This window comes from Felis catus, chromosome B2 (assembly GCF_018350175.1).
Source record: "Felis catus isolate Fca126 chromosome B2, F.catus_Fca126_mat1.0, whole genome shotgun sequence".
In the NCBI taxonomy this organism is placed as follows: domain Eukaryota; kingdom Metazoa; phylum Chordata; class Mammalia; order Carnivora; family Felidae; genus Felis; species Felis catus.
Window position 1 is genome coordinate 23,466,186 of NC_058372.1, and position 17,559 is coordinate 23,483,744.

The 17,559-nt window shown below is 47.2% G+C and overlaps 1 protein-coding gene across 1 annotated transcript; it reads right to left on the reverse strand.

Annotated features, from left to right (window-relative positions):
- Positions 1 to 10,804: 10,804 nt before the first annotated feature.
- Positions 10,805 to 13,193, reverse strand: PPP1R3G (protein phosphatase 1 regulatory subunit 3G). Its single transcript, XM_023253712.2, has one exon. The coding sequence runs from the start codon at positions 12,454 to 12,456 to the stop codon at positions 11,419 to 11,421; it is 1,038 nt and encodes a 345-aa protein (XP_023109480.2). The 5' UTR covers positions 12,457 to 13,193; the 3' UTR covers positions 10,805 to 11,418.
- Between the last annotated feature and the right edge of the window lie 4,366 nt (positions 13,194 to 17,559).

The following is a 17,559-nucleotide window of genomic DNA, read 5'->3' on the forward strand; positions in this document are numbered from 1 at the left end:
GGATATGTAAAATAAAGAACGGGAGTGATGCAGAGATAACTTGAATGCTTGCTCCTAAAAAACTGGTAAGGCAGGGTTGCCTCTCACTGAAATAAAATACAGGGCAACGATACATCTCCCTGAAGGCAAACACACGTCCATATACATATACCTCACTGCACTGCTGTATGTCCACAGTTCACATTGCTGGGTGTATTATTCGCAGTAGAGACACTTCAGGCTATCTTCCTGTCTCCTGAGACCCCAACAGGAGTCAGGAGCTCTTGACAACCATTTTGCATCATAATCTTACCCCACCAGGAGTGAGAGTTCTATTTCTTTCTGGGCTATTTGCTGGAGCTCACGAGGAACAGGCTTGGGAGGTACACCTTCCATCTGTCATGCAGACAGAAGATGGGATATCTAGTCTGCAGGAAAGATGAATGGAACAGGAAGGAGCAGAGCTGAAGCAGAGAGTCCCTCCTGAGTCTGGTAGCTCCAGACCCCGCAGAGGCCTGGCTGACTTTGGATTCCACATGGTAGCCCCGTATCCATCAAACCGACTCCCCTGTTTGCTCAGGCTGGCTTGAGTTAGTTTCTGTAACCTGCAGTTTGGAACCGTGACTAACACTGTGTTCTACTGACATATGGGGCCATGTTGAGGACTACACGAAGTTTACATTTTTCAACAGATAACGTCCCCAGTGAAAAGGAGACCTAGTCCCCATTACACTCCCCCAGAAGAAGTAGGAAGTAGGAAGAAGAGGGACGTTGACCTCTTGTCCCAAGATTAAGAGGTCTAGATGTCTTACACTGCAACCATAGTAAGGAAGGAACCCAAAACAAAACTCCTTTCTTTTCTATGGATGAACTCCAGATATGTTTTCTTCTCTGTATTTATTGAAACCATATATGGGTAAGAACAATGGATCTGGGCCACACTATCGTGGATTCAAATCCAAGCTCAGGCTCTTACTCACTGGCACATTGCTCAACCTCTCTGAGACTCAGTTTCTTTAGCTATAAAATGGGAGCAATATGTCTCTCACAGAGTCTTAGCAAGAGTCATGCTAAAGGGGCCTGGTGGGCACCCGTCTTCCCAGCCCAAGTTTTGTACACTTACGAAATACGAAAAATGAAGGTTGGTGGAAACAGAATGACTTCTTTATCGTTGGTGCAGGCTACCGTGAACAACACCGCTAAGTGTGTGAGTCAAAATCAGTCCATACTCCCAAGGAGACCCTTCACGCCAGGGAAGCGTGAGTCTACTGAGTTGTGGCACCACCCAGGTTGTGGCCTCCCCTGGTGTGAGAGGAGACTCACCCTCAGAAGCTGGGACAGGAGCTCAAAATGTGAACCAATGGCTGCAGCCTACCCAGCAAGTGCCTGTGGGCAGCAGGGAGGAGCAGGGCGAGAGCCCACCGGTGAGGGAGAAAACCCTCTCAGTGGCCAGGAGTGGAAAAATGGTGTTTCCCCACCTCAGCCCCCCACTGATAGTTGTCAGGATTGAGTGAAATAATCCTGGCAAGTGGCATCCCATCCCATGGGTATCTAACCCAATCAAAATCAGCTATTATCTTCAGCAAGAAGAGACATAACTGACAAGTTAGGACACCACTGACAACTTCCGCCCACAGCTGCTTTCGATGGATGCATGTGTTGGGGAGATGTGGGATGGGTTGTGTACATCTGTGACTCTCTCATGTGTTCTGCTCACCCTGCTTCAGGCAGGACGTGAAGATCTCTGTGTGCCGGCCAGGACTTCAATATGTATAGTTTCTAGGTGTTACTGCTACGAGCAATGCGGCTATAAACTCTTGTACACGCTCTTGGTGCCCATGTGTATACACTTTAGTACCTCTGTGGAATTTCTAGCCGGGGACGTATGTATGTGTTCAGCTCTAGCAGATGCTGCCAAACAGGTTTACAATGTGACACTCCCATTTCTGGGATGTCTAGCCATATATGAGTGTGAGAACAGGGGGAATGGAAAGGGGCTGAGAAGCAGCTCTCTGCTGTGGGAGGCAACAGCCTTTGTCCAAAGCCCCCCATGCTCTGCCATGAGGAAGGCTGGCCTAAGGGGAACAGAGGCAGAGACACAAGGTCTACCAGCCACCCCACTACCAGAGATTCTCACACTACCAACACTGGGGATTCTGAGGGCCAGATTTTTTGAGAAAAACATTTTCTCATGTGTGTGGAGCTGGCTGGGGTTTGTAAAAGAAAGGTCGATGGGAGTGTGAGTGCACAGATGTGCCAGTCCACATAATGGCCCAAGTGTCCTGAATCCAAGCTCCCTGAAAGTCGCGTCCCCTGTATGTCTTCATCCCCACGTATCCCAATGCTATGACTGTGCCCCCACCTGGGAAGAGCTCCATTGACCCGTGCTGAAAGAATGAATAGATTTCTGATGAGCTGACTCAGGGAAGGGTCCACCACAGAGGGTTTAAAAAGAATTAGACATGGGGCACCTGGCTGGCTCAGTGGGCAGAGCATGTGACTCTTTTTTATAGATTTTTTTAAAGTTATTTATTTATTTATTTATTTATTTATTTATTTATTTATTTATTTATTTTGAGAGAGAGAAAACAGGGGAGACAGCAAGAATCCCAAGCAGGCTCCAAACTGTCAGCACAGAGCCTGATGCGGGGCTTAAATTCACAAACCATGAGATCTCACCTGAGCTGAAGTCAGAAGCTTAACCAACTAAGCCACCCAGGCGCCCTACAGCATGCAATCTCAGGGTTGTGAGTTCAAGCCCCACATTGGGCATGGAATCCACTTTAAAAAAGAAAAAAAGAATTAGACACAGTCTTCCACTTGTGGAATCTGCAACACCTTTAAAGAGAACAAAGAGTTAAAAGTGGATTCCTGGAGGACTGTGTGGCAGACAAAAGGAGAATCCCTCCCAGTAGGAACTGACAAGGTTCAGCCGGGAGGGAAAGGGGATGAATCAGAAGAGGGCAGTCACAAAATCAAAACACGTCCCAAAGAATGGGTTTTCAACAATATCACACAGTAGTCAACAAACAGGAAGCCCCTCAAAAGTAGCTTCTTAAGATAGGGCGGACAATCTTTGAAGAAGCTATTGCAAGGAATTCAGAAGACAGAAGTCAGATAAATGTGTGTACATGTATATATTATGTTATAACAACATGTATACACAATATACCACCCATTATGTGAACAAGAGGAAACAAATGACATGTTTTCTGCCCACGTAACAAGAACAGTTTGGTTAGCACATTGGCGGCCACCATAATTTGTCCCCCAAGTTGGAAGTTTCATTTATTCTTCCTACACTCGGAGGAAGATAGACATTTATTCTCAGAACGAAATCAGTAGAAACCACCTTGCAGAGACCAGAAGGAAAACAGAAAGATGTTTAGAACCAACTGTCTGCTTGGTACTTTATAAGTAATTTCCCTTTGTGCTCATAACAATCTAATTAGGCGGGAATGACTGCCCCCATTGTGCAAGTGTGAAAACTCACACTCAGGTTAAGGGTCCTGTTTGAAAGCACACAGATAGCCAGGGCTGAGCTGGGGTCAACAGCAGGCCTGGCTCACCTGGAGCCCAAGTGTCTTCCCCACGTCACGCCTCTAATCCTGGCAGCTAAGTGTATTTCACCAGCACAGCACCCGAAAACGCTTTATACATTTCTCAATGGAAGGGATTTTTTCTTAATTTAATTTTTTTATTATTATTATTATGAATTTTTATTTGGAAATGGTTTAAAACTCGCAAGAAATTGCAGGAATAGCAGAGAGAATTCTTGTGTGTCTTTCACACACCTTTCCCTGATGATAATATCATCCATAACTATAGTACCTGGTCACAACCACGAAGTCGATGTTGGTACAAGACTATTTATTATCAGGGTTTTTCAATGAATCCTCACTGAGGACTTAAGCCAGACAATTACTTGTGGCCAAACGCTGTCCTGTGCTTTGTAGGATGTTTGCAGCACCCCTGGCCATTTGCACCTCCCTCCCCAGTTGTGACCACCAAAAATATTTACGGATGCAGAAATAGCTTTCAAAGTACCAAATTGCTGGGATGCCTGGGTGGTTCAGCCGGTTTAGTGTCAGGCTCTTGATTTTGGCTCAGGTAATGAGATTGAGCCCCACATTGGGCCTGACACTGAGCATAGTGCCTGCTTGAGAGTCTCTCTCTAAAAAATAAAAAGATAAAGTTCCAAATTGCTTTATATTCTTTATTCAAAATACAACTTCGGGTTCAGCATCTCTCAGACATAACACATGTAGAAAAATAACCACAACAAACAAAGTTTTTGTATTTGTTTTTAATCCTCGGGATTTAAAAGACATTTTCAAACCACAAAAATATAATTATCCTTTAAAAAAATCAAGGAGAAATAGGAAGGCTGCATTTTGATTACAGTAGTTCTCTGTTTAAATAAACACTAACAAAAATCACATTCACAGAAATCTGTTACTCATCCCAAACATTCCTGGGCACATTTCTCAAGCAAATCTTAAAACACAGATTGATAAGGTTATTTTCTCTCACATTATTAGAGAGAACTGTTAAAACATTCTAATGTGATCATATAAAAATCTACTGTCTGAAATAGTGACCCATTCTTGCTGCTGCTGGCTGGCTGATAAAGGAGCATTTGGCCCCATCTTGTTTCAGCTGAGGAGGGCAGACACTGTGCCGATGAAAGTTGATGGTCATTTCTGCTCCAGCTCTGAGAACCACCCCCTACTCTCAGACAGGGTTGGGAACCTCACCAACTTCCTTGGGCAAGTCAGAGCCCTCCACAGGTAGTATCCCTAGAAAGCTCAGGGATTCCAGACACACACCTACTGAAGCTATGTTGCATTTTAGACTCTGGAAAAATGACTTGGGTGTCAGAACCTGCCATTGCTTCTTACGATTATGCCTACAGAGAGTGTTGCTGAATCATTCTGGAAACCCTTGGCTATATAACATGTTTATCTGGGTAGTGAACCAACTGGATGTAGCAGGTAGCAGAATCAACAGCAAAGGCTCAAAAAGCTACGCCTTCCACCTCCCAGCAGCTATCAGCACACTTCTGCTCAGGCTAGAGCCTGTGGGGGATGGGACCAGACAAGCCATGGCCCAGGCCTGAGGCCCAAAACAGGAGTTTCATCCCCCTTCCACCTTCTCACGGCTTTACACAGCGATAGGTAGCACAGGGGCAGCCCTTACCCCTTAGCCTCAGAACTCAATGCCTTTACAACCCATTTTTTTAATGTTTATTTATTTTTGAGATACCATGCGCTTGCAAGTGGGGGAGGGGCAGTGAGAGGGGGACAGAAGACTCCATGCTGACAGCTGTGAGCCTGATGCAGGGCCTGAACTCACTAACCTCCAGATCGTGACCTGAGCTGAAGCTGGACGCTCAAGCGGATGAGCCACCCGGCGCTTCCTTTACAACCCATTTTGAAGGTGTTGTTTCCTCCACCAGAACAACTAACCTTTCAGAGCATTCATTTTTAATGACTTTATGGTGAATAGCAAAGTCCAAAATAATGCAGGATCTAAAGACAGAAGCGACCTCCAGTTCAGATTTGGGGAAATGGGGAATGAAGGGGTTACTAAGTTACTTTTTTTTATTTGCAAAAGAACATGTTATGTATTTCATTGTTAAACACTTGTTTGTCATTTATTTCCACAATTATCCATTTTATAGATATCGCAGGGACCTTCAAAACTCAATTCAATGTATAGATTTATGATCCTAAAACAATAGACCTCACTAATCTTGGTGTCTGCACTTATTTGTGAAATGGGTTACACAATGGCTTTGGGGTTTTCTGACTGCAAAACGTAACATCACAAGCAACATGCCTGAAATCTGGACATAAAAACACAATTGCTCCTTAACCAGAGGCTCCTTAACCAGACAAGAGTATGCAAATGGACTATTTAAAGGAGTTCTGAACACAAACTCACCTTTCTTTTTAAATAATGTAAAATTAGAAAAAACAAAACAAAACAAAACCCTTATCCTCTCCAAGAAATTGTAACCTCTTTCACTACCCCAGAACAGCCTCCTAAAAGCAAGGGTGTTTTACCCAAAGACTTCGAGGGAGGAGCTGTAGCAATACGTCCTCTAGAGAGCACTGCGAGGTGTCCCCACTAAAGGCTATTCGTTTCCCGTGACCATCAATTTCTCATCTGCTGGAGTGGATGCTTCCTCAACATAACACGTGCATAGCTATTTGCAGAAAAGCCATCTGCGTGATGTGCTCATGAATTTTTCAACTTGGAGATTAAATATTTCAGGCTTAGTTCACAAAAATCTACCTGTTTTCCATCTTCATTCAATTCAGATTTTCAGACAGAATTTCCCATTTCAGGATGCATTAGGATGCTGTTGACTCTCCTTGGGAAATGACTTCAGGTAACAAGTTTCAAAGGACCTGAACGCTGCCAACTATAAGAACGGGATGATAAGTAAATACAATCATGGAGAAATTAGACTGGTCTAAATGTAAGTTAGTCTAAAATATCTTTGCTTTGCCAGAGATGTTTATAGATACGTACATTTCCCGGTTGAACTGGCTCTGAACTCATGACTTAAATAGACTTTTACTCTTCTATTAGACTCATTGGCAAATCTCACCAGCGCATCTTAAACGTAAACCCTTGATCTTCGCCAACTCAACAATCGATATTCAGCTGAAATGTGACTCTGTTCTCTCCTTGCCAATATTTGTCCCCTCAGAGGCGGCCAAGGTCAAAGAACTAGACTCCACAAAACGCAAATACAAAGCCTACCCAAAAGATTCAAAAAAGTTTAAATCCTAATGAGTCTAAAGTTAAAATATTTAACACAACAACCACCAGCCCTTGGAGGATTAAAGGACCATTTAGGGCTGCTTTCCAGTAGTCTCCGTGATCCGCTACAGGGAGTCCAGAGAGGAACATGAAAACACAGCAGGTCACCTAGTGGAATGTGTCTATTACGGAGTCGGAGTCGGGAAGAGAGAGCTGGGTCAGCCCCTCCCAGCGGGCCTCGGGCACTCACCTGCTGATCTGCAGGATGGGCCAGGACTGCTCTGGAGAAGGAAAGCAGGGGTCACCAGGCTGAGCCCAGGCTGTCAGGATCCACCCTGGTCCAAGCCCTTTGCCCTTGTGTGGCTACCACGAGCACATCCCCGATCTCTGGAAGACCATCCTTGCCCCGGCATTGTGGGAATTGGCTGCGCAAAGGCTGGACTGCAAACAGCTCCCTGTTTGTCAGGATTTGCTTATTAAGTTGCCACACGTCACAGTGCTGTCTTTAACCCACAAACCTGTGCTCCACTGCCTGAATCAAAAATACACATTTGATTCAGTTCCATGATGCCACAAAAAAGGAAAGCATCCCATTTCCTCTCGAAGGCTGTTCTTTGCAGTCCTGACAAAGCACATGCGACACAAATCACAATACTCCAAGTGGCTCCAAGCCACACGCTCTTAAGAAACACGACTGAGTCGGGAAATGAAAAAACTTGGCATGCTCAAATATGCGCACCTGCTGTGCTAGATAGCAGCAAGATGGGGAACTCGCGAAACAATGTATAGTCCAACACTACAACTCCAGAAATGAAATGAGCAGAAGGCTCAGCTTTGCTGCGAGTGAGCAGACTCACGAACCACAGCATCACCAGGGAAGCCCTCAGCCCGGGTCAGGGAGGAAAGGCACAGCAGGTGAGGGCATGGTCAGGTGGAAAGCCCACTGAGCACCCAACCGGACAAAGTTCCCCTGGCCCTGCAGCTAAGGTTGGTGGATGACAACTGCTCCACCCCCACGTGCTATAGGAAGGCTGCTGGAGCTGTGGCCCTGCTGCCTATGAAGAGAGGCATGTCAGCCCCCAGAGCTTGCTGGGTTTCCAGGATCCTAATCCAGTACTTCACTGAAGCAGGATCCTTGTCTCCCTGAGGGAAGTCTTGGAACGTCCTGATCACCCTGCTTCATAAACCTGGGGACTGTAAGGGGAAACTCTGTTCCATACAGACTGCTACATTTTCCAGCCACTGCTTCTGAGACCTCACATAAGGACACACACTTCATCCAACATTTCCTGACCCAGTGATCCATGGACCCACTTGCCCATAAAGAAGATGCTGGAATCTCTCTGGTAAAATTCAGCATCATTAAATGAGCCGAGCAGAACTGAGTTTTGATCATTAGAGCTAATAGATACTTCAGCTATTACATTTTAGCATTTCAACTAGAATGACAGGCTCCCCTCTCACTCCCTTACTCAAGGTAAATATTCCTGAAAAAAACCCCACAAGTGAATTGTTGGAATTTTGCTTTGGGGGATGAGCATGTGAGTTTTCATTCCACTCTGGAAATATACTCTCAAACACTTCCTTGGTCTGGCCAGTATCGCCCCTTCTTTTGAAACTACCTCTTCAAAAACAAAACCTATTTAACTTCCTTATGTTTCTTTACAAAATGTTTGTTATCAGTCTATAATGAAAAGTTGGCACTTTATAAAATTGACATTTAGAAGATTGCTTAATACTTAATGTATGAAGGGCCATAACCACGTGCAGAAAGACTGGGCTGTTCCAAATCTTTTACAAAATTCTGAACCTTAGAAAAACTATTCTCCAGGATTTGTGAGACAGCAAAGCTAGATTTCCTCACCTGAAAGCCAGGTTTGACTTTCATTATATTATGAAATAAGTACTTTTAAGAGTCATTGCTTGAATTCCAAAATATACTTTTGAAAGTCAATATTTTTTTAAATAAAAAATTTGCTCTTCATACCTCTTTAAAATCCATTTCTTACTTTATTCCATATTTGAAGGGTTACCCTTTTGAAGAATACCAGACAAGGGGATCTCTATTTTGATCATGTTATTGGGCTCCTAATTTCATCCTTGTTTAATTTTAAATAATCCCAAACAACCCAAAAATAATGCATAATTATCATATGAATTGGCATTTCAAACTGTGCTATAGGCCATATACACTAGCAATATGTTTCAACTAAAATGTATTCATAAACACATAAGAAAAATATAAAATATATTTATCTAAGTGTTCTTATGCAATAATGCATTTTTTAAAAAGAAGTGGCATACAGAACTCAGTATGGGGCGTTGCATGAAAAAGCTTGATAATTTTTGTATTTAGTAACAGAAAAATGATGCAATTGTTAAAATTGTAAAAAATTGTAAAAATGCAGTTGTTAAAATTGCTTATTTCTATGGTTATAAAACTTTTTATAAGTGTATGTGAATTAAGTATTCATTGTTTCATAGACATGACTATTTTTTAGTCTGCTTTACTCCAAGCATAAATCATAATGAACTTCGGATGGCTATCCGCTAATAATTATTTGAAACTTTTCCCCATGATCAATTACCTTTGGCAACCACTGCTATAGTCAAAAGGAATGTCTCCAAAACAGAGGTTAAACTAAATATTTCCATGGCTTAAGACATCTCCTTTTGAGGCATGGAAGTATCTGGCAGTTTCTGTAGCTTGATGTCAGTTCAGATAGATGCTATATTTCAGCCGTACTGATTTATTATTATTTCTTAGATGAAAGAGGACAAGTAGATTCTCCCCCCTTGCACAGTAATAATTGTACATTTGGTGTCTTAGTGTTTATTGTAACCAAGATTACTGAAAATAATGTAAACAGTTTTACCTCTACCCACAAGAGGTTCATTTCAAGTGGCAAACCTTACTGAAAGTTTAGCTACTTTATTAAGTGTAACTCTCAGCATCTACTGTTAAAAAATACTACTTTTCTAGAGCCAGATAAAAGACCAGTTAGTAAATATTTTACCTTTTGCCATATAGCCTTTGTTGTATCTACTCAACTTTACTTAGCAGGGAAGCAGTCACAGATTATATGTGAATGAATGTGCATGGCTGTGTTCCAGTAAAACCTCATTTATGGAAACTGAATGTAAATTTCATATAATGCTCATGTGTCACAAAACAGTATTCTTCTTTTGAGTTTTTCCAATTGTTTACAAATGTAAAAGCATTCTCAGCTCTCAGGCCCTACGAGAACAGGCTTCAGGCTGAATTAGGCCCATGGGCTGTGGTATGCCTACCCTGGTTCCTATACAGCAATGGTAGAAACCATCCTTCTTAAAGATTACCATTACAAAATGAACTGACTGTACTCATCATGTGCTGGAAAATAATAAAAACGAAAGAAAGACAAATTACCAAGGGGTAACCAAGGTGTGGTTAAAAATCAGGTCCTCAGCCAGGATACTTACCTGCCCTGCTCATACATAGCCACTTTATCTTGGCATCCACAGCATCAGCAGCTGAGTGACGAAGGCCAGTGTGCACAGCACCCATCTGGTTCTGACAACATGTACCTGTTGGGCATGCTTCATCTCCTATCAGGTCATCACTACCCATTGTGGCTCTGACTAAAGACAGAAAGACACCTGTCCATTCCACACACACACACACACACACACACACACACACACCCTCCAATCACCCAACCACTGGAAAGTCCAGCTTCTCTGGCTGCTAAAGGCCCAGAGAAGTCTAGCAGCTATTATGTGGTCCGCCTATACAAGGGGGTTGAGGGCTAGTGACTGCAGCTTACACAGGTCTACGGGATTACTCTAATGTATCAATTGACCAACCACCTCATTTTGGCAGGGGACAGAACCCTCCTACAAAACATTTCAAAGAACATTTTTGCCCAGAATAGGAAATCTGGGCCTTTCCACATCAGAGAGCAAGGATTGGAGGAAAGAAACTTGAAAATACTGTTAACTATTTGAGGAAGATCACCTGTCAAGACCTCCCAAACTCCCCAGGAGCTGAAATATAAAGTACAGTGTAAAAGAGTGTGCAAGTTGCCTTTACTTTTTTAAAGGACATGTGTACACATAGATAGGCCCAAGTAATGTCCAGTCTGTGCAAACATCTCCCAGATCCCAGTTAAGAGAAAAGGACGGCCCAGCCCAGGCCCCACCCGGTTTTCTCAGAGAAACAGGCCCCTCTGCGAAGGCTCCCCTTCACGCCCACGGTCCAGTGCATTCTCCTGGCATGATGTGGCAGGATGCCTGTCCTTTCTCTAAGACTCAGGCATCTCCAACAAGCAGCAACGGCGAAAACACTTTGTCTATAGTTTTAAACAAATCCCAAGGTCTTACAATTAGGCGCAAGGGTCAGGAGACTTTTTCTTGGAGAAAGCTATGGCTCAGAATCTTGAGAATTTCTTCCCATTCTGACGCAGAGCGAGAATCCCAGAAGCAGCGGAGGAAGGCCTAAGCGAGGAGACAACCGGCGAGGAGTTTTGGTGCTCACAAGGCTCACTCGCCGGATCTGTCCTGGTGAAAGTTTGCCGTTGAACGGCTCCCTCCTTTCCTTCCCCGAGGTACGGGGCTCAGCAAATCGTCCCCGCAGGTCACCCGGTTGCTCTGGGGCGGCGCGCGGCCTGGAGCCCGGCCTTGGGCTCAGAGCGCGTCGGAAGGGCGCACATAGCGCAGCGTGTAGTTGGCCCCCGAGTTATTGTCCCAGTACTCGCCCTGGGCACAGCGGTAGCACACGGCGAAGTGGACCGCGGCGCCCGGTTCGTCCGCGTCTTCCCCCTCCTGGGGCTGCAGGCCAGGGGGCAGGCACAGCGAGAAGTGGAAGCGCTCGGCGCCTGGCTCCTCCTCGGCGTCCCCGGGCCCCCCCGACGGCGCCTCAGGTGGCTGTGGCTCAGCCGGCGGCTCGGGCTGCAGCTCGGCCGGCACGTCTAGGAAGGAGCGCCACTCGGTGAAGGTGTAGCGCACCGCCACGGTTCTCGGCCCGGGGCAGCCCAGCACCCGGCCGGAGCCCGTCACCTCCGCTCCCGAGGGCGCCGAGCACTGCACGCGCTCCAAGCACACGCGCTGCCGCCGCAGTCTCTCGGCGGCGGCGCTGGGCCCAGGAAGCTCGAAAAGAGGCCGAAGCCGGGGAGGCTGCGCAGAGAGGGCCGCGGTCGCGGCCGCCGCGGCCAGCAGGCCGGGAAGCTGCTCCAGGTCTTGGGCGCGCATGGGGAAGCTGCGCAGGCGGGAGAGCACGGCGGGAGGCACCTGCGGCTCCTCCGCCTCGCTGAAGTGCTTCACGCTGGCCAGGCTTAGCCCCAGCGCGTCCGCGAACTGCACTCGCTTCTTGCACTTGGCGCAGCAGCTGCCGGGACCGTGCGGCAAGCCCTCGGCCCCCTCGCCGCCCTGCGGGCCGAGCCCCAGGCCAAGCTGCTGGCGCTGGCGCAGCAGCTTGGCCGCCTGCAAGATCGGGTCCGCGGGCAGGGAAAAGGAACGTGAGAGGCGGCGGCGGCACTCCAGCAGCTCCTCCGGCTCCTGGGAGGCGACCTCTTCCTCCGCGGACAAGGGGTCAGCGTCGGGGCTCGGGGCTTCCGACGCGCCGCCGCCGTCGCCCCCCGGAGTGGGCAGCCCCTCGGCTGGCGGGGGCTCTCCAAAGAGCGCAGGTCCCTGTTTCTCCAAACTTAGCGCCCCCTGGGGCTCCATGACGCTGTCTGGCCCCGGGACTGTCCGTATCGCTTCTCCCTGGAGACTTAACACCTTGGGTCGTTGCAAGGGCGCGCGGAGCCCGCCCCTGGCTGGAGAAGAGAAGACAGTCCCACTGCGTAGCCCCGGGTTTTAGCGGCGGCGACCCGGCGCGAAGTGGGAGGAGGATGCCAGCGTGGGGCCGGCTCTGGGGATTGAACCTGCCAACGGCGGGGGAGGGCCCAGGGCGGGGAGGCGCAGGCCGTGGGAACACCGGGAACCTGGGCGGCGCGGGCCGGAGCTAGCGGGCGAGCTTCCCGAAGGCTGAGGCAGAAGGTGGAGACGGCTCTCTGGAAGTTGGGGGCTCCCTTTTCCCTCCCGCCCACCCCGGCGGGGCCCGAGTCGGTCCTGCCTCCGGAGCTCCTCGGGTGAACTGGCGCTCAGCTTTCGTGGACTCGGGCGCGAACTGCCTTCCTCCGGCGCGTCAAGTTGCTCCAGGTCTGGACGGTCCGCCCTCTGGCGGGTCGCAAAGCCGTCTCCTCCCGGGTGTCGCGGCGGCCGGGGAAGTCCCCGGGGGCAGGCGCTCAATTAGGGAAGCTCGCCTGCGGGCAAGCGGACCGAGAGCACCGAGCGCCTCCCTCGCTTTCTTTTCCTTCCTTCCCAAACTTCGGGGCTCCCGGGCTTCAGTCCCGCTCTCCCGCCGGCCCGGGACCGGCGCGCTGGCCTCGGCGCTCCCGCAGTGGCGGCGCCCGGGGGCTGGGGCCGAGTCCGGGGCGGGGACGCGGCTCTGCGCCGAGAGCTGCCGGAGGCCATTAGCTCGGGGCCCGGGAGCACGTCCCCGCTCCTCCCCCCTGTCCCGCCCGCCGCGCTCCGGGGCCCCGAAGACCGGGGCCCCGCGGGACCGTCGCCGCGCGCACTGCCTCTCCCCGAGGCCCCGAGGGGCCTCGGCGTGCGCTAGGGCTGCGAGGCGGCCGACCTGCGGCTCTACCGGTGGAACGTGGAACCTGGGCACTGGGGAGACCTTCGGTAGTGAGTTTTTGTTGTTGGTTTTGTCTGTTTTTAAGGCTAACTTTACCTTGATCAAAGTCAGTGTCTCGCAAACATCAGCGCGCGTCGGCGTTACCTGGAGGGGTTGTGAAAACATTCCTGCGCCACCCTGGAGTTTCTGATTCAGTGTTGCTGAAAGTATTTCCAACAAGGTCATGCCGATGCTGGGCTCCAGGGACCGCATTTTGGGGACCTGCGTATAAACCTGTGTGGACGTGTGGAGTTACTTGTGTAAAAAGCTAGGGATTCTAGAAACATAGATACAGTATTTCAGGGGGAAAAAAAGAAAAGAAAAAAAAAAAAAAAAAAGAAAAGAAAAGCCAACCTACCCGGGTCATTTAACTGAGGCATGGTAACTAAAATACCTTATGGTCTGGCAGAATTTAAAGGGGCCAGCACCTTAGGCATTTTGGTGAGGCGGCAGGCATAAGATGGACAGTAGGGAGTAAGGGTCATATTAGTCACTAATATTGACTGAGCACCCAACCATCAGCAAATGTTGGTTTGAACTGATCCTCCTTGCCTGATCTTATTCTCAGAGCATCATCCCTGCTCTACAAGTGGGACGTAGAGGTGTAGAAGGATTTTTCATTGCCCAGGCCTCACAGCTAGGTGTGGTGGGATTTGAACCCTGGGCAATGAAGAGGGAAGAGTTCTCCCATCACTAGGAAGCCAGGGCTGGGGGTGTGATGCTCCTGAGGAAGGGGCTCTGCCATCCTCCTGTTAGGGTGGTAGGTCCTTGGGTGCCCAATATAGAATTCCATGATTGCATGTCAACTTGGAAGCTTACAAGAGGCGCGTGATACTGTGTGTGTCTGTCTCCCTGAACAACTCCAAGATTTGAGGAAAAAGACATTATTTTTACATTTAGGTAAATATTTACATATTATGGAGTTAAACACAAAATTTGAAAATTATTTGGAAGATTAAAATAGGATTTCAAAGAGATTTTGAAGCTGTGGTGACCCTTTGGGTTACTGCCCTCATCAAGGCCACGTGCCCACTGCAGGACAAGGGACTTCAGGAGGTGAGGTGCCTAAGGGGTAGGACTCAAGGAGGCGTCAGTCTCAGGGTTATTGCAGGGCCCTAGGCCCAGCAACTCTCTTTTCTTTTTAGTGAAAGTGTTAGAACACCTCACCCTCAGGGAGCTCTCAGTATATTGGAGGAGACCAACATTAACCAAAAAGCAAATACAGGCTTGGCCACACTAGCAGATGCTAAGAAGGATGCAACCTAGCCAGGGAGGCCTCCGGGAGGAAGGTGAGTAGCAGTGAACAGATAGGCCTGCAGGTAACATTTCAGCCCATAGTTGTATGGGCCCCATACAACTCCCATGGGTGGGAATGTGGGGAATGTAGGTGGAAGGGGTTCACATGGCGGAGGAGGCAAGGGGTCTTTCTTGAGTCTCTTTCATAAAGCACTAATCCCATCCATGAGAGCCCCACCCTCATGACCCAATTACCCTCCAAAGCCCAATCTCCTAAAACCTTCACATTGGGGGTTAGATTTCAACATAGGAACTTTGAGGGGACACAAACATGTACACTACAGCAGACACATTGATTGTTTTGAGGTGAAGACAATTGAGAAACAGCAGATACAGGAAGGGCTCTCCTTTCTACCCAAAATCACGGCATAGATTTCTTATACCAGGAAAAGGAGAACATTCTTATCATCAAGACAGAGTTGACACCAATTTGAATCTGGACAAACAAACCTACTAAAATAGACCTTAGCTTCCACTAGTTTCCCCATGTACTTCTGGGTCACTTTCCCACATTTTACCCTTTTAGCCCAGACCCTTTTTTCCTTCGTCTTGCCACGTCCCCTGACTTATCCATCATTGTTAAAATGGTACATAAGCTCCCAGGCCTATCCGTTTCTTTGGGTCTTCATTTCTTACACTGAATATGAAAGCCTCCATGTACACATAAAACTACCGACAAGAAATAAACTTTTTATGTTTCTCTCTTGTAAATCTGTCTTTTATCAGTTTAATTCTTAGGCCCAAACACAGAATTTAAGAGGATAGAGACACCATATATAATATGTTAAAGTGTTACAAAAATACTTAATTTTTAAAGTATTTTAAAAGAGCAGAAACATTTTAGAAACGTGTCCCCTAACTCTTCTTCAGCTTTTTGAAGAGGATTGAGTTGATTAAGATAAAGTCACAGTGAGTTTTCAGGGGCTTAAATGCAGCCATGGAAACTTCCTAGAAAAATGCCTTCTAATCTAAAAGGATCAAATTCTGTAGTGCCTTAGACTGCATTTTTCAGCACAACTGAAATATGGCAATGGGATGAACTTGCAATAAACTTGAAAAAAGCATTACCCTTTTGCCTGGTTCATTTTTCTTTCTTATGTGTACCTTCTAGCAGAATCTAAGAGGTCTGAGTATAACTGACTTGCTTCAAAAGTGGAAAAAATAAAGCCAAGTGAGATTCAAATGATCTGCTTAACCAAAGCCACTCAGCCACCCAGAGAAGGGAGCGCCAGATTGATATCTAGTATAGCCAGGGCTTGCGAATCATCGTGTGCTAAAACACTGCTCACAGCATTGCACAACCTCACACAGCCTGATGGGATGGTTATGTTACCACAAGTATGGCAACCTGGAGGCCTACAACAATTCACTGAATTGCTCTGGTTACCCAGGATAGAATTTGCTGGGCCAGGATTTGGACTCACACAACCTACTGTCTGAACCCCGCTGCAGCCCTCTCTGGGAGCCTGCTGGAGGTAAGTCATGTTGCTTTTGGCTTAAAAAAAAAAAAAAAAAAAAAGTCACCAAGTCAGAAGGGGCCTTGCTTCCCACAACAAAGGGATGATGAGTTAATAAGAAAGCCTTAAGGATGGAGTTGTCTATTTTTATTCTAAATTTCTTTGGCTTCCCTATTTCAATGAGTTTTACTCATGTTTCTGACCATCCAGGTTTTTTTTTTTTTTTTAAATTTTTTTTTTTCAACATTTATTTATTTTTGGGACAGAGAGAGACAGAGCATGAACGGGGGAGGGGCAGAGAGAGAGGGAGACACAGAATCGGAAACAGGCTCCAGGCTCTGAGCCATCAGCCCAGAGCCCGACGCGGGGCTCGAACTCACGGACCGCAAGATCGTGACCTGGGTGAAGTCGGACGCTTAACCGACTGCGCCACCCAGGCGCCCCGACCATCCAGGTTTTAACATGATTTGCATAATATATTCTAAGTGTAATTTGTAAGTTTCCCAGAGCTTGATTGGCCTAATACCCAACCAATTTTTTTTTCTGAAATTAACAGAGTCATTTACACATTACATGTTAAAGAGCCCACTAGTATCAAGTTAACCTCCTATCAACACTTCAAGTTTTAGTATGTTAACTTTTTATCCTCATATCAATTTTCTGCAATGTTTAAGTCATTTCACTTACATTTAGTGACTTTTCTCATTTGACTTTGGATGACTGTAAATACCAATCATAAGCATAAACAAATGTGTGAAAACTTCAGTTCTTGGTATATGTGACACAATTCTAATGAGCATGCGAAACTCTGGGAGTGCAGGACTAATATCAATCTATTACTTCTGCCTGGCTCCCTAGAGTCTCTGTCAGCTTCTGGGAGGAGGCCCTTCATTAGTCCTCTCAACCTTCTTGTCCAGAGCCTCCCTGCTTCTTTTCCTCTGTGTGAGACAGAACTGAAAGGTTAGGGAAACTACTGGATTTGACATCTTTCTTTGAAGGGAGCAGGGAAGGACCCCTATGTCTTGCTGTCTCATAAAATGACAGAGACTTGGTCTCCTAATAGGGTCTGTGACAGCCTATGAGCGAGTGTAGTGGGCATGTGCCTGGCCAGCCCCACACACACCCCTCTGCCTCTGTTCTAGCAGGTATCCTACACACACTTCTCCCATACTCCCCTCCAGAATAGCATCTGTCTGATCTCGGAGGAACACCCATCCTGCCCATGACTGGTTCAGGAATGAGCAAGTGACCCAGCCAGTAAGATGTGAGGGGGAAGTCTAAGAGGAAGCATCTGAGGGGCATTTCCTTTTTCCCAAGAGAGAGCCAGAGATGATGCATTCTTGTTTGATCCCT

Excerpts from the sequence above, each read along its gene's own strand:
- PPP1R3G (XM_023253712.2), bottom strand. The coding sequence starts at position 12,456 with ATGGAGCCCCAGGGGGCGCTAAGTTTGGAGAAACAGGGACCTGCGCTC.